This window comes from Aythya fuligula, chromosome 3 (genome assembly GCF_009819795.1).
Source record: "Aythya fuligula isolate bAytFul2 chromosome 3, bAytFul2.pri, whole genome shotgun sequence".
Classification (NCBI taxonomy): Eukaryota; Metazoa; Chordata; class Aves; order Anseriformes; family Anatidae; genus Aythya; species Aythya fuligula.
In genome coordinates this window covers 32,519,407-32,542,321 of record NC_045561.1, presented here as the reverse complement: position 1 = coordinate 32,542,321, position 22,915 = coordinate 32,519,407, and the positions used below count along the sequence as shown (strand labels likewise).

The window sequence follows — 22,915 nt, the reverse complement described above, 5'->3', positions numbered from 1 at the left end:
CTTTCATCAGAATCATCAGTTAATACTTGTCAGCATTGACGGGAACAAAGGATGAGGATAAACCCATATTACCCAGGAAATGAAATTAGATTAAAATGATTCTTTTTAGTCTCACTTTGTTTAAATGGAAGCCCTAGATTCAGTCTCTTAAGCTGGCCAAAATTTTTTGGCTTTGGGAGACAGAACAAACTCTTCATTCTATACTGAGATAAAATCTCTGTCTGACCATCCTTGTTTTTTGAAGCTTTGAAACCCAGAGCCCTTCAGAAACAAAAATATTTTTCTTTCTTCTGCTGTGTGCAGAAGTTAATAATGTCTTCTAGCCCAGGTAGCTCTGCTCAGTGAGTTCTACAAATGGAAAAGTCACTGGATAAAGCCTTGAGGTGAAACCAAATGAGAAAATTTTGCAAACAACTAGGTGATGCCTACAGTTATTTTTTTTTCCTAAATTTTTGTGCCATGAGCTGGGAAGACCCCTCTAATTTTGGTGAAGCCTAACACCCGAAACACAAAACAATCAGCCCTGTCTTCAATAGGCCTTTCTCTAGTTCAGGGTTTAGTAAGGATCACTTAGAGCATGCACCAGCTGTCAACTTGTGACTCCAAAAGCAGGCAGAAACTCTAATTTTGTTTGGCATACATGGGTGACAGCAGGTATTGGTTTGTGTTGCCTCCAGATGAGTTGTGGTGGCTTTGTACACAAAAAGATTGCGTAGATTTGATTTCCAACCTAGGACAAGAATCGAGGCTAGAGTCCAGGCACAAAAGAATACTGCTCAAATTGCAGATGTTTTATACATTTATAGAATAAGCAGTAAACAAAATCTCCGAAGTGCAAAATCTAAATATTTTTGAGTCCTCATCGCGGAGAAGCATGTCACAGCATGAAAGGCAGATCTAAGTTCTTCTCACCAGTGCCAAAGTAGATGTAGCCATACTGCTTAGTCATTGGGACGTGGTAGAACGTCAGTCCCGGCCAGAGCAGACTCCTCAACACCACCACAGCGCCTCCTTTCTCTGGCTGGACAGTCCAGGAGCCTGTAGGAGAATACGTGCTAATGAGTCACTACCGCAAAGAAGCGCGGTGTTCCTGCAGCAAGGGAGAAGGATCGTGGTGTGTTCTGCCTCACAAGTTAACAGTGCACAAGAATGCATCGGTACGTTGGAGTTCCTGACACTTGAAAAGAGGGAAGTCAGAGCAGAAACCTCACTGCTGTTTCTTCTTCCGGCAGTTCAGCGTTATTGGCTGCCTTCATTTCCAGGTGTTTGCATCTAGTTTCACACGGGCACATTCCTACAGCCATAAAAGTAATGCCATGCATCACAGGAAGGATCTCCTGGGGTTCCAGACTTGTATACTTCACCCTAGGAGAGGCTGCAGCTATTTTTGGCGGCTTCTGAATCAGCAGCAGTTACTCTAACAAGCTCTGCTACCCTTTTGGTCTAGTTACTAGCTATATGGCAATCCTGGACAAATGCGCCCGGGTATGAAATTTCTCCTCAAAATAAACTTACAGCATTAGTAGAAGGAAGAAGAAGGCACTCTTCCTGCTTCAGGAAAGACTTTTCCCTAATGCAGCAACTGGGAAAGAGGAAAAAAAGAAAGCTAAAAGCAGGATATTTCCTGTCTCAGAGAAATTTACAGAAAAGGTTAATTCTATTCAGTCCTTTTTTGGCTCCACCGTTGACGAGGATGTGCATGGTAGGGGCAAAGGGATTAGCTTCAGCATTAATTTTGCTTTGGCTCTGCAGAGGAAGCCCAGAGCCAGTGTGAAAATGCAATTTCTCCTGGATGCAAGGAGCTCTGAGCCACTGAGTATTTGTTTTGTGTTTGACACAACAGCCTGGAAACAATGCCGGAGGGGAGGGGGCTGGAGCATCAACTTGGATTCAATGCTAGGGGCAAGGAGCTGCCAAGGAGAAGAAAATAGGGCTTCAGCACCAAATCAGTAATGCCTAGAGGCTGCGATGTAGGGAAGAAGGTTCTTGCCGAATCTCCATCTAAAAGCAAAAGCAGCAGACCCAAATCAAAAGAAAAAAAAACACCACCCACAATTGGAGCTATCTGGCTATTGCTGGCCTAGAGTTAAGTTGTAAATCCATATGCACCCAATGCCAAAAAACTGCCAATTCCAGAGTAAGCGGAAAGCCCGTAATGTGTTGGGCCAGTTAGACTCTATTCATCCTTGTAGGTAATTTTAGGTTCATCAGTTTGTGCTCTGACTCACGCTTACTCATGTCGTGGTTCGCCTGAGGAAGGGCTTCTGTGATTGCTGTCAGCTGCCGTCCCCCCCCACACACATCACAGTAACCTCTGGTTCTTGGCCAATTTTAGTCACATCAGATGAAGGGCTTCAACACCCCCAAGCTCCTACGACAGCTCTCCACAGGACAGGGTCCAGGGGTTGACCGCAGCTCCTGAAGCTACGTGTTTGGTCTGCCAGCAGCTGCACACAGCACAGGCTGGGAGGCTTGCCCAGTAGCCAAAAGGCAACAGCTAGCTTGGGCAACTGGTGGTTGCATGGCTTTGGGGTCTTGCACCCTCACAGTACATGTAGTCTCTTACCCAGCTGATGGCCAACTACAACAGGTAATTTCTTGAGGGAGGAGGGAAGTGATGCTGAAAGGAAATACGTGTGGTGGCTGCAGAATGACGAAGGAATAACACGATTCAAGGTCCTGTAAAACCAGGCGTCACGAGTGCTGCCACTCAGCTGTTTTCTGCCTGTTCTTTGTATTTCTGTTCTTTTCAGAACTTTGTTGGTCATGATTGCTTCTCCTGTCTTTCAGTAGCAAGTTGCACAGGTAGGTTATATTATAATACACAACATAATTCCCATGCCATCTTTGTTCTGTTACCTTTTAAAGCACCCTCTTCGACTACGTGCAAACATGGAACTAAAAGGTCCACGAGAACCCCCTCACCTTCTGTGACAGCCACTGAACTTTCTGACAAACTGCCCCCGGCTGCAGTACAGAAGTACAAAGAGGATATTCACAGTCTGTAAAGACTGAAGAGATTTCTGCAATGAAGGGCTTGCTTCTGACTCACTCAGCCCTGTGTTTACACTACAGACAAACAGCTGGAAATGACAGTAAAGCCAAACACTGACTAATACAGAGCAGGATCAGTACAGGTATGCCATCTCTGCACCTTCCTTGCATTGTGCAGGGATTCTTGTGCAGGTCCGAGATAAAACATGAGCTGGTGTCTCCATAAGCAGTGGGTTCCCATACAAGGCAAGCTCAAGTCTCCCACGCAGCCTCTCCAGTGCCACACACAGGGAAACAAACGGCTGGATCTTTGTCATAGCTGGGGTAAACACACACATCATGGTTCGGGCACAGAGATGAGAAATTCTGACTGAATGAATCTCCTACAAAATCCACATGCTCTTGAAAAACTACTTGGATTGCATGGCAGCCTAGCTGGGGAACCCTCCACCACAAGGTAAATCATCCATTGACTGAGGGAAAAGTCACCTGCTGTCAAAGCACAAGTTTTCAAATTGCTTTGTGAACTTTGCTTCTGAAGTTTTCAGCATTTGCTAGTGGCAGTAGCTAGTCTATGCATGAGGGTGTTGGACAACAAGTGGCAAGCAAATAGGTCTGACTGTAATCGTGACAAATAACTTCCATTTCTAACACTGAACTGACTTTTCTTTCGGCTCAGGGTTTTTTGCAGCATCAAGCTGCAGAAATGGTCTGCAAGCCTTTCATCCAGAGACTGGTGGGCTTTGCTGCAGCTTTACATGTCGATTTGCAGGGAGGATTGTAAACTTTTGGAAGAGTTTCTCTGACAAGAAAATAATGGAATGAAGAACTCCCATTGTCTGATTTTGGACCAGTCCTCTGAAAAGCAAGTCTGTCAAGGATAGGGTTGTGTCTTGCCTTGCTGGGTGGTGAAAGCCCGTAGGGATTATCTAGCTTGCTAATGCCTCCCAGCATACTGGAAGCATCCAGCACCTTGTGTATACGTGATAGCTTCTATGCGTGTATATAAATATGCATACATTCGTATTCATGCACACAGATGAACTCTCTGCCCCAAACTACCTGTAGTCAAAAAACAAATGCCTGAAGCACATTAAGTGGGAAAGGTGTGAGGGAAAACAGGGATGCTAATGCTCTCGGATCCTACGTTTGTAGTAAGACTGTTGTTGGACAAATTCACAGAGAAAGTAGAGTAAATCAAGTTCTGCTTGATTAAATCCACGTATCTTTTTTCTGCAAAAATACACTACATGGACCCACAGTCTCCTCAGAACATTTACCCAGTGTCACACAGGCTTATCAATCTCTGTAGAGTATTCATCAACAGTTAACTCTACTGATCAAACGAGCTTCCCATACACTTTCAGACCTGGCAGAAATGGACAGATGTAACTGAAGACTTTTATGCTAGATCTCTGAAGGCTGTGATGGGCAACTGCTTCATTTTCCTACCATCAGTCCAAGCTGCAAAGTCTCAAAGGGCTCAGATGTGTCATTTCATACATGCAAGGCCTTTGAGGAATATTACATTATACTTCCCAGCTCTTCTCTGATCCTTGATTCTGCATCTACTTCTATGCAAATGGGGACAATAAAGTTTTGCTGATGCTACATAAGACTACTTGTGAAACGAGGACCTGAACAAAGCAAGCAGGGTGCTTAAAGGCAATCCCAGCTGGACCATCACAACGTACAGAGGCTGAGATCAGAATGAATTATAAGTAACTGCCTGAAACTCTAATGCCATCTTGACTTAGGTCCTGTTTTCAGCCATGACAGTGCCCAGTCATAGAGCTGCTATTAACTGTGCAGCACCAAATGGCAGCAGCAGTGCCATCTTTCATCATTTACTAACCAAATCACTGGGAAGATGTCTCTAATCATCTTTGATAGCTGAATTCATTCAGTAAACTTTTCCAGACTGCACTCCTGCAATGCAGAAAACCCATTCAGAAACTGCATTTGATAACGCAATGCTGGTGGCTGCCTTCAAAGAAGATATCACGACCAAGTTCTGGAACTTGCCTGCTTACCTCGGTTCTTTTTGTTAAAGCTTAGTTGAATTACAGTCCAGAATCTCAGTACTGATTTTTTCCATTCCTCACCATGTTAGCTACATTCAAGGAAACAGTCCAGAAAACAAAAGTTAATATTTGAATTTAAGAGACATGGAGTTGTTCTCCTTGAAAGATCCAAGACAACTTGTATTGTCTTCCATCACAGCTCAAATCTCACAATCTTCAAACAATGTGATGTTTTTTCAGCCCCACCTTTCTTGCAGGAGCTTTAAATATTGTTGTAAAACACTCAAACTATTTTAATCAGTAGCAAATGAACAGCATAAAATAATAGTTTAAAATGAACGTTCCTTCTTTCTCCTTCAAGAGAAAGCTTTAGAAATGCATTTAATAATACAATATAAAAAGGGATCAGGAGAATTATGAAAAATAGGTGCTGCATTTATCTTTTTCAATAAATAAACTTCACTTTATTATAATCAGTTCTCAGAGTAAAATGGGTAGGTGTGGGCCTGAATTAATATAAAAATACTGAAGCAGGATGCAGGGTTCAAATCCTTTCCAACATTGGCTCATCATTACCCCTGTGCTCACCATTACACCTCTTTCAGGCGAGGTGTCTCTTAATGTGTGACTGGGAAGCTCAGAACATCAGCCTGTAAGGTACACCAAGAATCCTCAATAGAAGTAGTCAGGAAAACATATATAGATATATATGTATTATTTTTTGCATTGGAGGGAATACAACTACAACTAGGAGATGGCAAGTTAGAGCTGGCTTTCCTACAGTTAAACACTGCTTTTAAGTTGCATCTGAGCAAGAGGTGCAGCCTGTGTCGTCCCTAAATCGAGCAGCGGGGTTAACTCGCTCATCATGCAAAGCTTGATGAGGTGCAGGGAAGTGGAGGTCATAGCTCTCACGCTAGAGATTTTTCATGGCAACACTGCTGTGATAAGGTTTCTGTTCTTCAAAATACATATTTTTAAATGAGCAAAATAGTTCTTAAGCTGCACCCAGCAAACCTAAGGAAGCCAAGCGCTGCCTGTTACTGCTCCAGAAGGGAAGGGAGGGAGCTGCTGTGTGGGAGGAAAGAGCATGGGAAAAATATCCGCTGGATGAAGATCTGGAGCTTCCTATTCCCCCTTTGGAGCAGGCTGCAGCCTCCACCCCTCCAAACCCAGGCAGGAATTCTGAGGAGTTCCTTACAACTTTCCAAACAAGAAAGCACTTTGAAGATCCTGATGCTCACCCAGTGTTAAACCGCTGCCTTTTTTATGGCCCTTCAACAGCTGCCAGGACACCAGGGCTGAATTTCAAAAGTCAACCTCCTTCTTCTCAGCTTCTTCTTCCCTTGCAGTCGCCAATAGAAATCCCTGTCTCATCCCCTGCGTCTGTCTCGGCTATGGGCTGAATCTTGCAATTCAGAGGGTGCATGAAACATTAGCTTTTAAACAAAAGCCTTTTAAGAGGGCTGTTTGCAGGAGAAGTTTCCTGCTGTAACTGGTCCACTTTCAGTATGACCTCTCATAACATCGCTGCTTTGGAGGTGATTCAGCAACGCTTAATTTCAGAGCAAGCTTGAGAAGAAACAGCTTTAAAAGCTAGACAGCCCGACACAGACTCCATGTCGCACAAGCTCACACAGGGTCATAAAAGTGACATTATCAATTCCTCTTCAAAGAAGGAAATGCCTCTAGGGAAAAGCAGCTACGCCGTGGTTGCACTTACCAATAACACAATATGCTGCTGCAAGAGCAGGTCGTAATGCGTCATTCTGCAGTCAATCCAGAGTGAGAGGAAAGTACTGAGTTACAGGACAAATATTAACACCTAGCGAGGGCGAACACAACCATTTCCCTTTGCAAAAGCAGCTGCTGCTTGGCTGTGTGACCCCAGGCACTTAGTTCTGACAGCGCTCCACTACACCCCTGGGACGTAACTTCCATTTCCCTCCAGCAGAAAATCCTACGCTGGGGAGAGCTTCCTACTCCTAACTCACTGTCTATAGGGAACAAAGAGCAATTGCAAAGCAGAGCAGCTGTAAGGAAAGGTCACTTTGCTCTGGCTCTCAACAAATTTCACCACACGGACGTTTCACACGCAGCCTACCAGCCAGAAGGACGCATCCAAACACTGCGGGGCTCAAACTCCTTCGTGCCACTTACTGGCTGCAAACTAAATTTCTTTCATTTGCTTGACACGCCACCTGCACCCCATATGTTAACACTGCTGTCAATATTTCCAATTCCCCATGTAACTATTTAATAACAATTAAATAGAAACACAGACTGGTTGCAGGTTCACTACTATTTTAAAAAGCCACCAGAGCCAGGAAAGTGGAGCTTACAAACAGGCAGATGCTGCCAGGAGGCTCTTGCGTGGTCCTAATGCCTGCCACATCTTTGACACACAAATAAAACCATGCCCAAACCTCAAAGTAAACCAGTCCTACTTCAGAGGCTTCCTGCTGATGAGGAAGATTCCAGGGTTGCAGCTTTGTCCCACATTCACAATATTCAGGTGAAATTCGGGCCATACCTAGACATCTGACATCAGTGCTGTTTAATTCAGTCAAAGCAGCCTCTGCCCTCAAACCTTTATTCCCACCCTCATCACTCCTTCATCATGAAGCCTGCAAAAGTGTTTTATTTACTGCTCAGCAAACGAGGTCAGGGAAACGATCTGGTTGAAAAATAGTCTAGTCAAAAATAAAGTTATTTTTCCAGCTGGAATCTGGGTGCACAGCCAGCAATGTGGATACAAAAGGAGGGACAATACACAGACATAAATGAGCAGCAGAGGATGGGAAGCACTGACAAAGCTAGCCCAGGAGTAACGCATATCTAATTACAGCCTCCCTTTTAGCCCAGTTACGTTGCCTGTTAGTCCTAAATCCACGTGATAATTAGAACAGCACCAGAATCCTTTCTCCCACCAGCTAGTTTTTTACTTTTTTGTTGTTGCTGTTTTGTTACGAAAAAGATGTGGTCTTGGCACAGAAAGCAGCCAGAACAAGGATTCGGAATGGTGCTGTGCACTAGAGGAAACAAGACAATATGCAATCAAAACTTCTAAATAGCGGGAAAAACTAATTCAAATCCCTTCTGTTTGGATAATGACAACAAAAATACGGATCATTGTATCTTGGGTCCTCTGCAGTAAATTTAGAAATCCCTCTGAGCAGCAGAACACCCTCCTTCCACAGCACAGGTTTATGCTGGATCCTGTCACACTCCATATTTCTTGTTCAGCTGGTCGCTGTGGAAACGTTTTTGGAGCGTGCCAGGAGTCACGTAGCATCTACCTGGGGAGCCCCTGCATTAATCCGTCACCTTCGTGGACTTCTGTGAGCCCATTGGTTCGCAGGAAGAAAAAGAAGGAGTCTCTCGCTCCTCCCCGCTCTGAATGAAAGACGCTTCCTCTAAATCTTGCTACAGGATTTCAGGCTCAATTCAGCTTCTTTGGGGCTTTTGTCACCAAACAAATGTGATGTCTTTGAAAGAAAGATTAACAGTTTGATGAAAGGATGCAATGGACAGCTTTGTTCTAGCCATCTTCCCCCTAGAGCTTTCGGTCACTGTCACTTTCTTACCCGAGGGAGAATATCTGTCTGACTCCCAGAGGAGATTATGGCCACCTTGTAAGATTTTGCCTCTCCTGATAACAAAGCACTGGCCACTTTGAGGAGGTGATAATGATGAACAGGGGCTGGATTACGAGCAAAGAACCTCACATTGATCTCTGAATTCTGAGAGAGCACAAAGCAGTCAATGCTGGGATTCAAAGCCCACTGAATGCTTAGAGCACATCCAATTCACCCTCCTGCAGGAGGGGCGAGGCTACAAACCCCATCAGTCCCCAAGGTGTACTTCTCACCTCCTCATCAAGTTAGCATGACTAGTTAAAAGGACTTGGGATGAAGAACAGATGGCAGGGCACAGATCACGAACAGTGGATGTTTTCATGCTAGGCTAGATACAAATTCTGGCCCAAATTACCTGAAGAGTTTACCAGTTGCTGAGAATACTGTCACTCAGAGCATGCCCACACAGCACAGTACAGCTAGGGTGATATTAAAGCTAATTCCAAAGCTTTAGACTAAGGAAGGATAGACTAAGGATGGCTAAGCATCTTCTAGTACCTGGAATAGCCTGGAAACCTATGCACAGCACAACTGCTGTACAAATACGCCCACAGATCAACTGTCCCTCGACCTTTTTCCTCCACGCACAGCCACACACCCCTTCAGCATGCAGAATTTGTGGACAGCAAAAGCAGTGCCCGTTGACTCCCTCTCTGCAAAAGTTGTACAGCCAAAGGAGCAGCAAACGGCAGAGGAAAGCCACGTGCAAAGAGCTGGCACCAATGCCAGCTGCTGCACAGGCAGGAACCGCACCTCCTCACGTGGAGCCCCTTCAGAAATAGATCACTGCGAGCAAAAGCTGACCTGCTTAGGGCTCATTCCGACTTCCAGTAACAGACAGACTGCCCTGGGATTTCCTCTTCGAGTGATTTTTCATCATTCCCTAAAAAAAGGGTTTAGCTCGAGGCTAACAGAGTGATAAAACTACAGTTCCTGGTTCTGAGGCTTTACCAGCATTTCCCCATCAGCTCAACTGGAAGTTCATCTCCTTTTCACATCCAGTGAACCAGGAACTGGGCGGGCAATGTTTTCCTTTACTGAGGAGGAACAAATCTTGAACACAATCCCTGGAAAGTTGCTACGAAGACTGTGCTTCCGTCCTCCTTATTTCACTGCAGCAGTCAGGAGGGTGAAAGTCCCCACCACTGTTGATGGGCAGCCCTGATCCAGGATAAACTCACCCAAGGCCTCTGACTAAACAAACCCCCTGAGGTGATACAGACCTAGGACCCAAAAGTAGTGAATGCACTCTTTTATTACCCGCAGACACAAAGCCAAAGGAAAACAGACTCCTTTCCAGAAAGCAAGGCAGATCATGGACAGCCAGTCAAAAGTTGGCTCTCCAGCTGGCTCTGGAGTCCTCCTGCTGTGCTGCCACCAAGGACCACACCTGTAGGAGCGACAGCATCTTGGATTGTTCCCAGGGAACTTTCTTGGGCCTCTCTAAGAGTGGCCTCTAAAAGCTAACCTCTAAAGCCTCTGGCTTCTAAAGGCTCCCTCCTAGTCCAACATCACTAGCAACGATGAAGAGTGGCTCTACCTTTGTAGGAGGTAGGAAACATGCTTATGTGTTTGGTACATCCATTGCATGCCTCTGGTCACTAAGGATGCTGAAAAAGCTTTTTAAAAATCCAGTGACCATTCCAGAAATTGCCTAAGCCTGGATCTCTTCATCTCCTTACCTACCGTTCAGGATGTCAATACACCACACACAGCCTGGGAACCCAGGCTTTACCTTCTCGATCTGATCTTCTTGGTGCTTTTCTTCCTCGTTTTACTTTTCTGTAGTTTCTTTTTCTGTGCTCAACGCTGAGAATGCTGGCACCATAGTGCACCCTGCTGGAAACCAGCAGCTACAGCCACCCTAGAATTATATCTGACTTCAGTTTTAACAGAGAAATTCAGGTACCAGATAAAAAACACCAATTAATTAATAACCCATTAAGCCAACTGCTCAGTTCAATCCCCACATCTGAAAGCCACCAGCTGTTCTGATCCACAGACATCTGTTGTACTCCCTCCGTGCCACCGTCCTATAAAGCTTGGTTGCTGAAACCACTTGTTTAAATGTCAGGTAACTCCAAGAGATACCATTGCTCAGTTTCACAGATTCACTGAGTCTGAGGATTACCTCTCCTAAACAGGAACGAGGATAGCTACGAGCCACAGGAGGTATTTTGGTTTACATTTTGGCTACCTCTTTTTTTTCCCTTGCTAACACGCAGCACTGCCCTCTCATTCATTATGGGTCTTTTAGTTTGGATTTCAGTGAGACAGCTTGAAAAGCCTTGTCCCCGTGTGGCTCTTGGCAGGCTAAGAAGTAAAGTGCTCTTGCTCTCAGCTTTCACAGAGCTGGGGAGGTGCTGCTTATTGTTAAGCAATGAAAGGGGAGGGCTCAGGTCACATCTGTGAAATGTTAGCGGAGAAGGGAGGCTGGGTGAAAGTAGGTGGCCAGCACAGCATAGCACTTCGCTGGATTTTGCAAGGCCACTGGGGAGATAGGCAGCCATTTGTCTTCGAGCCCTGATAACAGCCCGGCTCGCACTCTGCTGGCTAGCTGGGGTTGTAAATACCTCTGCAGACACAGACTCTTCGAATGGCTGGAGACTGGAGGCTGATAGGGGATTAATCGCCTGGGGGTGGGGGGACAGTCCAAAAGGGAGTTAATTAGCTGTGTTAATGCATGGAGATAAAGCAGGTTCATGTCTCCTGGGCCTCTTCCTCCCAGTACCTGGGCTTTTGGGGTAGGCGAGATGAGGCTACCAAAATGGCCCTTGAGAGTGGCCAAAGGAAACTCTCTCTCACTTAAAAATGTAGCCTCTCCATCGTCAAGGCCCCATTAAGCACAAGGTTTTGCTAAACTGATAAAGAGTGTGCTAATGAAGCTCAGAGGACAGGAGGTTAGCATTCTAAGCCAGGCTACTGTTCAGGAAGTTTAAAGAAAGGCTAGCGCCCAAAGTCAAGGAAATAGTCACAAAGCCCTGTCTGTAATGCTGTAAAAGGAACACTCCCAAAGCACTGCACTTTTGGGTGAAGAGATAAAATAATCTTCTGTCTAGACAGTTCTACGCCCCCTCTAACTGAATCGTGAAGCAGCATGTGGACATGTGGACTCATCATTATCCCCCCTCTGTATACTACTCATTTAGGTCAATGCCATAAAATCTCTCCTTGTGTTAGTCAGCAACTGCATCTGAGGAAATCTCAGCTCTTCAGATCACACTCCGTGATGGACAGTGATAAGTCAGGAGTCTCCTCAATGCTCTTTTTAGCCTTCCTGTGTTACAGCTCGGGAAGTAAAGCCAGCTGTATTGAGAGCCCTGCACTTGGAGTCACTGCCTTAGGAACCCGCTGTCACCTTTGTGTCATTGTCACTGGTAATGAAGAAGCCAAGCATCGTTCTCCATAGCTGTCACCAAATTTCCCAAGGTGTACCAGGAAGTCATCTGTTCTGGGCTCCCACATACCACTGACAATTAAATTGAACTCAATTACTCACATCTAGTATTTGTGTTTGTATTTCAGGTTGTGTTTCCATTTGGCTAGGACACATCTCCCAGCATGGCATCCAGCATGACGCTAAGATACCAAGAAATGCACTCATCCATTGCCCTTGCTAGCAGGCAATCATTCCGCTCTTAAGATTTCTACCTAGTTTTTCCTTTCGGTTTTTCTAGCTGTAATTTCCAGCTGCTGGTTCCTGTTATGGTTTTCTCCGCTATACTAGACCTTCAGTACCCAATACTTAAACTCCGTGGAGTATTTACACAGTGTAATACAGTCATTCTCGTGTTCTTTTCTGCAAGATAAACAGATTGAACTGTTTATGTCTCTCACCAGCCCTTGAATCATTCTGTGGCTCTTTTCTGCAACTTCTCTAGTTTTGCAATGTGCAGTAATACAGCCCTGATCCCACCAGCAGTATAGCAAAAGTAAAGTCACCTCCCAGTTCCTATTTGCTACGCCCTTGTTTATACATCTACAGATCATATTAGCCTTTTTAAGTCTCAACATGAGACTGAGAGCTTGTGCTCAGTGGGTTGTGTCTGGATTTCCTCTCAGAGCCACAGCTTCCAGAATACAATTCTCAGCCTCGCTCGTGCTCCCTGTTCTTGTATACTTGATTTTGCACTTACACCAAAACGTACTTTATTTAAGTAAGCTTAGTTTACCAGGTCTCTGTGGGTGTCTCGCCTTTGTCATTATCTGTCTCTCCACCACTCCTGCATTTCTATATCATTTATAAATACACTGAAGAATATCAGCACTGGCACCAGTCCCAGCTGAAACCCCTTCTGACCCCTTCCAGGAACACACCCATTCAGAGCTTTCTGAATCACAACTACTAATCAAGATTAGTTTAGGGGAGGATCTCTGCAATGCTGGGATTTATTAAAGGTTAGCATCATAAGTATGCCACAAGTCTTCTGAGATAATGCATTCAGGAGCAACTTTTCTGGCTCTGCCATTCTCATGTTTTGGCCCACAGTAAAGGTTGTCTAATCCTTCTCTCACTTAGCAAATAGTCTGAAAACCGCCTGAAAGAGTATTTTATTGTCTTCATTTGATGCAAGTCCATATTCTTATTTTCATTCCAAATACAAACCAGAAAAAAAAAAAAAAAATTGTTGAGCATTTCTGCCCTTCCATGTTCTTATCAGCCATTTTACCATCGCCAATTAGTGACGGATTCCAGTACCCTTACTATGCTTTCTTTTCCTGTCAATATACCCGAAAAAAATTTTTCTTACGGTTGTCAAACAAGCCAGCAATGAATTACTCCAGGTTATTCTGTCTTCCTTTGTCATTTCTTATTCATTATAAATTCCAATTTATATTGATCATTAATCATACCTGACTTTCTACATTTCCTTTTATATTGATTTTTAATTCTAATTCTTGCTCTTATGACATCAACAAACTGCAGTAGGCTTTGAGCCAAAAGTTGCTGTTTCTTGACTGGGAGCCATGACTTTTGACTAAACTCTTCTCACAGAATTCCTGTTTTACTCATATCTTTTCCTATCTACAATTTTCTTTCCCTTTGCCTCTGACAAACCTCCCCTTCTGCATCGTTTTTTAACAGCGCCCTGTTGGTGTCCCTTATCTCCATATCAAAGTGATCTGAGTCAGTAATCTGTAGCAAACCTTCAAAGTCAATTTATTGCTTTTCTGAAGTGTATTTTCAAAGTTTAAGAACTGAATTATCCATCCCCAATTTTAGTTCCTCCCAAGCTTTCCATTCTACACTAGTACCCTAGGCTTCCTCCCATCCTTTTCCTTCAGAATGTAGCAGTGCCTAAACTGGTACGATGGTCACAGTAAAGTCATCCTTTCCTCTCCATTTTCACTTTCCCCGTCATGTCAGTGTGTGACAAGTGACTATTGTTTCATATCCACCCAACATTAGGTCAAGTGAAAACGCTATAGGCATGCTAGGAATTACTGCTGTTTGCTTTGCTGTTTTATTATCTACAAGCACATGTAAAACTGCCACAACTCTAGTTCCTGAAATGCTATTGCCCATGGTGCCGAACTCCATGCAACAGAAAGGACGGCACTGGCAATCTGCCAGCAGCTCAAAGGCTACATCTAATTGTGCATAAATTTGAGCAGATTGTCTGCTTAGACTAGAGCAAACAAGCTTATCTTTAATGCAGACATATGGCCAGTAAAACCTACAGATCTCAGCACGCAACGTTTTGGCCAGCTGGCCATTTGGATCAGAAAGAAGCATTGCATGATCTGATACTGTGGTGACAAGGAGATCAGTATCACAACCCACCCATGTTCAAAAATCATGAGTCAGGCCACTCAAATTCACGAGTTTTGCTCAGAGCTGGAGATCTTAAAAGGGGGTAAGCAGACTGAATTTGTCTATGAGAAGGTAGTGTTCACATTCTCCCACTTTTCTCTCCAATCATAAAAAAAAATGTTTGTTTGTTTTTTATAAAAAGTCACATAGTCACTTGCCTCTGGGAGCTGAGATCCCAAGAAAAAGCAGACAGACTCAGTGTGATCAGGGGAGGAGCACCAACATATTCTGAACTCTTAAAGTATACAGATAACCACAAAGATAGACACACGAGCAGAATCTGGAACCTGCAATCACCACAGATATCACTGGTAAAGATAAGGGCGGCAGACAGTTTTGTTATAAAACTCCAGTTGCTGTACTCTTGCACTAAACTCTCTGCTTTTACCATTGCATCCTTGATTCAACCTGGTTTTAGCTTCCTTTCTTCCCACCTCTCAGCTGTCAAATAAAATCTTCTCTCTGCCTCCAGCCTTCCATTCTGTAAGACACCTCTGTTCTCCCATAACGACATGCCACTTTCTGACAGTTACCCTCTTGATAACCATCACAGATGCTCAGTCTCCAATTAATAAAGAAAACTATTCCAACAGAGTTGTTACATTTAGACAGGGGAGAAAAAAAAAAAAAAAAAAAAAAAAAAAAAAAAAAAAGCAGCCTTTCCTCCCTCAGTCCTGTTCTTTAGGTCTTTTAAGATATTGGGGTAATTCTAGCCAATTCAGGCTGTGAACATCACTGAGATGTTGCTCACCTACTGGTCCATTTTTTATGTATTTGCTGAGGGGAAAAACAATTCTCTGCTTCAGTCACAATCTATTCTGAATGCAATAGGTTTGGAAATTCCTGCTTCAACTCAGATAACAACTGTTCAAGAAAGGAGCTAGCCAGGAAAGACAGGAAAAGCTTCAGGTCAAAATGTGGGGATTTGCCAGAACTGTGAACAACATGTCAAGAAATAGAGAAAGCATTGTCTGCTCTCGATCAGGACTAACATGCACTGGCAGAGTTGAAAGAAAGTGATCCAAGAACCAGAGTTCAAAAGCTTTGCAACCAAGAATGGGAGACTTCAGCGGAGCCACACTGATAAAATCAGCGCAAAGCTTGTGTCTGTCCCCTCTTCCTTTTTTTTTTACCCCCACTTTTTCACAAGCAACCAGTACGTTAGACAGCCTGAACGCTTGCTAAAGAGGTGGGTTGATCTTTCTTTAATGTCAGAGCTCCTTTCTGCATATGATAGAGTGCAATTAGAGAGGGTGCATGCTTTGCTGATCCTTTAATCAGTTCCTGTCTTACTTCCTTAGCCTGACAAGCTCATCTCATCAATCCCCAGGTTCAGTCCAAGCAAGAGCAGGACAATACAGCCAGAGCTGCACAGGCACCATGATGAATCTTCTACTCTTCCATTAAGAAGCACTCAACTACACTTGAACTCAGGTAGCCTTTAATAGGTAACTTTTCTGAGGAGACTGAGAACTGCATTAAGAGCAACAGCCTCCTGGGAAGAGGGCAAAGGTTCACGCTTATCCAAACCTCAGGTTGCCACAGGAAGACAAACGTGATGGTGACATGTCTGAGTCCCACTTCCTACCTGCCACTGGGTCAAAGAGCTACAAGTCACATTTGATTTAAAGACTTCCACAAAATCTCCATCTTTGTGTCTAATATACAGCACGACCTGCCAGTTGCCTGAACCCTTGAACTAGATGGGAAGCTGCAGGATAAGGGGTCCCTAATCTTTAGAAGCTGCCATTCCCCATCACACTGAAGCTGGCAAAAACCAGCTCTGCGATGCAAACTAGCCTTCAGGCTCTTATCCCGTGGTGCCAGTTTCCCAGTGGAAACACGTAAAGCACTGCAGATTCATCTCCTGCTGCAGTGGCTTTGTGCCTGCAGGTCTCACAAAACTAAAGAGTCTCCCTATCAGAAACCCTAGAAAAAGAGAGGGGGAAAAAAAAAAAAAAATCTAACTAGAAGCAATGCCTTAACTGCCATACAAAACTGCAACTAAGATTTTCTTAGGAAGCATCTAGGAGCTAACCCCACTTGCCATACTCCTTTTTGAGTCTAAATGAGCAATTCAGTGAGCCAGTGTATGTAAAAACATGCAGTATGGCCAGACTACATTTCTGAAAAATGACTGCAGCAAAGACAGTAGCAGTAAGTTGGACAGTTTTGATTTTAGTGCTGTTTATACACTGAAGAGTCAAGAATTTTCAGAATTCAGGACACAGCTCACTAGTTTCATTCTCCCTTCTCTTTTGGCAGAGGAAAGATTGGGCAAATATATATATATATATATTCCAGTTCTTACAGCCAATTCTATCTGGCACGGGACAGCTACTATCCTACTATCCTATCTTGCTACTCCAGAACAGAAATAAAATAGCAAACGTGAAGTCTGATTGTGACTCAAAAATTCTTCTAGACAGCAGGATGTGGAAATGTTTGGCCCAACCCAAAAACTCACCATATCAGCAAAAAGCAGTGGTTTTTAGGAGAGAAAAAAAAAAAAAAAAACACTCATTCCCACTTTTCAGACGTAAAGCAGTTCTGTAGAATTCTATGTACTTCGAAATGTAGCACAGTAACGAGGAATGCAGCTGCAGACCAGGTGGTAGATATAATGATTTACTCTCTCTGAATGAGAAACTAAATCCCTGTTCAGAGCTCCAGAAGCAAAACAGCAACATAAATCCAAACTGGTAACATCTCTTTAGAGAAATACCTCACCAGAGGAATCCCTGGATGAGGTTCAATGTATTATATTTAACAGTTGCTCAGAAGAACAGTAGAGATGTGAACTGAAGATACATTCCAGTATGCACATCTTCCATTCTCCTTCTGCAATGTATAATCCTGCTAGAGGACCGATTATTCCACACTACAGTATTTCCAACACAGTTTATCAAAATAAAGTTTCAACCCAGCCTCTCAAGGATATCAGTTAAGCATTAATGAGAGCTCATTTAGGCAAAGAAAAGCAATACTGGGTGGGATGGAAGGTGTGAAATACTTCAAACCATGTAACTCCGCCAGTGACAGGGAATTTATCTCCCCCCATAGGGTCACCAGCTGTCACAGGCTTTACAGAAGTCAGGAGGGAATACAGCACTGAGGCTGAGGGGGGAAGTGATGGTGTGATCAGAAGACCTTTTGTAAGGATGCAACAGCCCTAGTACACTTATCATTTTAAGTGTTTATAATTGCTTAAAAAAAGGAATTAAGTATAACGTTTAGTAAAGAATAATGTTTACAGGTTAGCAGGGGGTTCCCCAAAGCATACCAACGCCACTGTAACCCACGCCTTGTCTCTGAAAGGGAAGACTGCCTTCCCTTTCATTGCATCTCTTGACTCTGCTGTTTTTACCTGGTGGGATATCATGCTCCAGAGAGTCCAGAAAGTCAGTGGATGGGTCCCAGTTAGCCTTTTCCAGCAGGGTTTTATTCTTCAGGTTACTAGGCTCCGTAAAATGGAAATAGGAACTTAGTTTTTTTGCCTCCGTCAAAGAAAGACCTGCAAACAGCCATTCCTGACCATTAATACAGTGAGCTGGGCTAATGCACATTGTATCACAGACAGTTACGTTGTTTCTCTAATGCCCACAGGACCGAATCACAGTCTTTCTCCAATGGACTCCATGGAAGTCCACGGATTTGCCACAAGTGGGTGGCACTACTCCCCGCTGCATTGTGGACCACGCTAACTGCAGTCCCAGATACGCAGTGGGCACTGAGGCAAGACCAACTCTCTGCCCGTTTGGTTACATACTATATGCAGATGATGAACTCATTGCAGCTGTAATGGCTAAACACTGGCATAAACCACACACAGACAAATGAAACTACAGGTTTAATGACTCAGAGATTCTCCTCCCACCTCCCAGAGTTGAATCGTGCACCTGAACATTAGTGATTATATTCACAGCTCTGTGGTGTGAGTCAGAATTGCAGGAGTGGCACCGGATTGTCTCCTCCCTGTTCATCTTACCCGGGTCAAAAATAAACCTGAAATCAAAGCATCAGCTAGAGAGAGAAAGTCATCTTCGTTTACAGCCTTTATGATCAAAGTGCAGTTGATTCTGATAAAGACAATGGGAATTTACCTTCAAAGTTTCTGTTTTCATGCACAGACCCAAGAGGAGTCTTCACAAATGCACCTCGGGGGACGATACCAACTGCTCTGTCTATCTGGTCTATCGTAGCTATGAGGCGGTCCTCCTCCTTGATCACAGGCTTTTAAAAAAGAGGCAAGTTTTAAAGGCAGGGCTTTCCTTCTTGTTGTTTCTGTAAATAAACTCAAAGTGACAATAGAAACCACAACCAACTCATCTTGGTGCCCAATGGCTACCCAAGGATGAACACAAATCAGCCATTCTTCTCATAAGATATGACAGGAAACATGGCTAGGAGCAGAGTCTAGACTCCCAAGAGAATTACCTGTCCCTCCCTTCACTCAACCATTTCCTCCCTCTCAATTAAGCTGCTTTTGACTATTCAGTTAGAAAGAGTGATACCTGCACTTCCTGCCTAGAGCTTCAGACACTGCAGTGAGGATCTGTACCAATTGCTCATAATAAAATATGAAAGAGAGAGGATATTCCTAAGCCATATCTAAGTCCAGGAATAATTGAAGTAAGAGTTCAATCAAGAAGCTGTTGCTATACAATGACAGAGGACAGGAAGGTGGGTATATTCCACCTGCTGTGACCAGGGAGATTCTTGAAGGCATGCATTTTGGAAGGAGCATTACCTATGGGTAATACTCCAAGAACTAGAGAACAAACCATAGGAACAGCCTTTCTAGGCAGATGTAAAATAGGAGATATGGAGTCCCACTTGTCTCCCGTTCTTGCTTCCATAACTTTTCGGGCATCAGTCAGTGGTGTCCAGGTAAAAGTGTGCTGGTTCTGAAAAAAGAGCTGCCCCCAAGTGGGAAATTTTGCCTGGAGCCTCTGGGACACATGCCAATTATCAGAATTACTATGAATATTCCAGTTACATGAAGACAGGCTGAGGGAGTTGAGGTTGTTCAACCTGGCAAAGAGAAGGCTCCATGGAGACCTTACAGCAGTTTTCCAGTGCCTAAAGAGGGCCTACAGGAAAGCTGGGGAGGGTCTCTGTCAGGGAATGTAGGGATAGGACAAGGGGTAAGGGCTATAAACTAAAAGAGGGTAGGTTTAAATTGTATATTTGGATAGAATATTTGGATAGAAATTCTTTATTCGGAGGGTGCTGAGGCCCTGGCACAGGCTGCCCAGAGCAGCTGTGGCTGCCCCATCCCTGGAGGTGCTCAAGGCCAGGCTGGATGGGGCTTTTGGCAACCTGGTGTGGTGGGAGGTGTCCCTGCCCATGGCAGGGGGCTGGAACCAGGTGGCCTTTAATGTCCCTTCCAACCCAAACCACTCTGTGATTAAACAAGTAGGACCCAGGCTGTTCCTGTGACCCATCAGCTGTCTATTACATACGAGGAGCCGTCTGTATGGCACGAGGGGTACAACTGCAGCGAAAGGAGCTTGAAAAGCGTTTCGTCGTGTTTACCTCCACACCGTCTTCGAGCAATCTTTCGGCATCTTCCGCGCTGACCTCGGCGTACTCGTACTGAAAACTCGGGTCCCCCTGGAAGCGACCCTTCAGCCTCTCCGCCTGCTCCCCCACCTCCTTGGCCACCGGCGTCAGCAGGCTCCACTCCACGCAGTCCAAGCTGCCGGCGACAACACACCTTGGCGCTCCCATCCCTCGGGGCTCTCTCCAGACCCCCAAACCCTCCCCATCGCCCCCCAACACCGTTTCTTTTTGGGGTTGGGGACTCCCATCCCGCTCCCTCTCCCACTCCCCCGGCCACCTGTAGAGGCGGCTGCGGGGCGCGGCGCGGTCAGCCCCCAGCCCCTGGGCGATGTAGTAGGTGCCGCGCACGCCATGGACGCAGCCCCAGAACCAGACCGCCTCGAAGCGGTAGTCGCGCTTCAGCAGCGCCAGCGAAGCCCCCAGCGCCGCCCGCTTCTCCGGGCTCAGCCCCGCTCCGCCGCCGCCGGCCGCCAGCTCCAGGGCGCCGGGCAGCCCCTCCGCCTCCATGGCCGCCGCGTCGCCGTCGCTGGGCAACCGGCAGGCAATGGCGGCGCCTCGGCAACGGCCGCCATGGCAACGGCGCGGCGGCCCCGGGGGGAAAATGGCGGCCGCGCCCCGCTGGGCTGAGGGGGGAGGTTGAGCGGGCAGGGCTGGGTGTGTCAGGGCTGTGTAACCCTAACCCATTACCCGAGCCCCCGGTGTGGCAAGCAGTGTGTTAAGCGTGCAGCCCCGCGTGGGTGTGTGTCGTCCATCGGTGTCCCTCAGAGGGATGAAGCCAAAGGTGTCCCTAAAAAGCTGGAGGACACCCCATGGTGGAGGACACCTTGGCTGGGATCCCACCAACAGCTCCATTTTCCTCATGTCTTACACAGCCAGCACCACAAATTACCTCAGAATCTCACTGCACAGCATAATTTTACTGACCTTGCCATCTATCTCCTGCACCTCCATAAGTAGATGGCTTTTTTTATTATTATTATTTTTAACCGACACTATTTGGATCACTGTGTGGGGCCCTGTTTTGCTGAATCACACACAGACAGACATTCGTGAAATAGCTCCTGCCCTAAAAATCTTGCAAACCAGCCTAATACAAACGTCAGTAAATAAATAATGAGGTCATCCAGCTGCTTAGACAAATAAAAGTTGTGTTTGATGTCTTAAGGAAGTTTAAATCTTTATACGTACACTACTTAAATATATGTATGTGCACGTACATTTAAATCCATTGTCGCATCATAAATTCTTGTATTTCTTTTTTCATCTATTTCCTGTTCACACCTAAGGAAAACACTGATTAAGGGTTGCTGCCTGTAACATTGTCACCTGCTTGTCTGTCAAGTGAGATGTTCAGTGAGCTGTAGTCATGCAGTCAGATCCATTAGTTTTACCTAAATCTCACAAAAATGAACTTGGATTCTTGCAGATTAACCACGTCTATTTAACGTGAATCACTCATGTGCAGGAGTGGCCACAAAATTGTGTCCACGCTGTCACCTACCACTGTGCCTTAGCCTGATTTTCCCTACAGGAACAGGCGTTTTCAGGCTTCGTAAACTCATATAATGATGAATGTCGCTAGAACCATTTCTTGCAGTAGTATTTTATGATATGGCTGGCTGGCCAGTAAACACGAGAACTGCAAGCCATACTCGTTTCATACGAGTCAGAGAGGCAACCTGAGACCATAATGAATTTCTGCCACTGTCAGCCACAACTGGATTCAAACCAGATGCTAGCAGCTGAGCGGCTCTTTAGCCTGTTAGGGATCTTCTAAGCCACCCAGTCTCCAATCTTTGCTTGCCCTGACTGAAGATTATCAGAAAGGAAATCTGTAGCTTAAGGAAATTCTTCCTGGTTCAGCAAAGCCTGGTGGGCAACTGTACTCTGCCTTGCTTTGTCTTGACCCCAATTACTAAACACTGATAAGCATCGGGAAATAAGTGGTTGTATTATTTAACAAATGAAAGGTCAAAAGCACTGCTATTCAGCAAGGTCAGAGGTTACCATCACTGTTATTAAACAGTTTGAAAGCAGTTTCTCCCATCAGTTGCCATCACAGGCTCAAACAAGCAGCTCAGCAGTCGGGCAACCAGGAGGGAAGAAGATAGACACCGGGCATCATTCAGCAGGGCTCGGGTCAGGCAGCTTTCCTCAGAGACCTCCTTCAGGGAGGGAAGGTGCTGTGCTCCAGCGGTGCACAGCAATCTGCTATCAGGGCACTGAGCTCTCCTGCCTTTGGCCAAACCTGACGTACCCATGTGCCAAACTGCTTCAGCTCCTCCCTTTTCCACTCCACAGCACGGTCGACCTGGTAGAGCTGGTGTCAACTTTTGGGTGAGAAATCAAACTCAGGCTCCCTTGCACTCCTCTTGGGCAAGGTACTGAAGCTTGGACAGCTCTTTGCAGCATGAAATATCTTGAAATATATGTAAATTATTGCTGAGTGCACAGTGGCTCCTGTATGCCTTGCATAGCGTTGTAAAACATTTGAAAATACCTTTAGTGATGTAGTAGGAAGTGAGCTCATTTTCCTTCATGTTCTCCAGTGTGCCTCATCTCAAGAGAAAGACAAGCAGTCACTGATCCCTGTCACTGCTTCTGCTGGTACAGATTATGAAGGCTGCCCTGAAATACTCTCAAAGGACAAATGTAGCACTGTTCTGGGCATATACTAGGCCACCACTGCTCTTAGGTGGACTTACTCCTATCGGTTCTCTGTGTTACAATATAACAGCAACAGGAGGCACCAGAGATGTCCCTACTTTTTATAACACCAACACTTTCCTCCGTCTTGGAGATTGTACTAAATGTGGCAAAACTCCGGTAATACTCTGACTGCAAACTGTTCAAATAAAAAGGGTTTTGGCTTGTCCAGG

At 45.1% G+C, this 22,915-nt stretch overlaps 1 protein-coding gene across 1 annotated transcript; it reads right to left on the bottom strand.

Annotated features, from left to right (window-relative positions):
- Positions 1-861: 861 nt before the first annotated feature.
- Positions 862-20,543, bottom strand: RSPH9 (radial spoke head component 9). Its single transcript, XM_032185494.1, has 5 exons — positions 20,314-20,543; positions 20,010-20,172; positions 18,575-18,704; positions 17,839-17,985; positions 862-1,038 (listed from the first exon to the last, which is right to left on the bottom strand). Exons 1-5 carry the CDS (start codon positions 20,541-20,543, stop codon positions 878-880), a joined length of 831 nt encoding a protein of 276 aa, XP_032041385.1. The 3' UTR covers positions 862-877.
- Between the last annotated feature and the right edge of the window lie 2,372 nt (positions 20,544-22,915).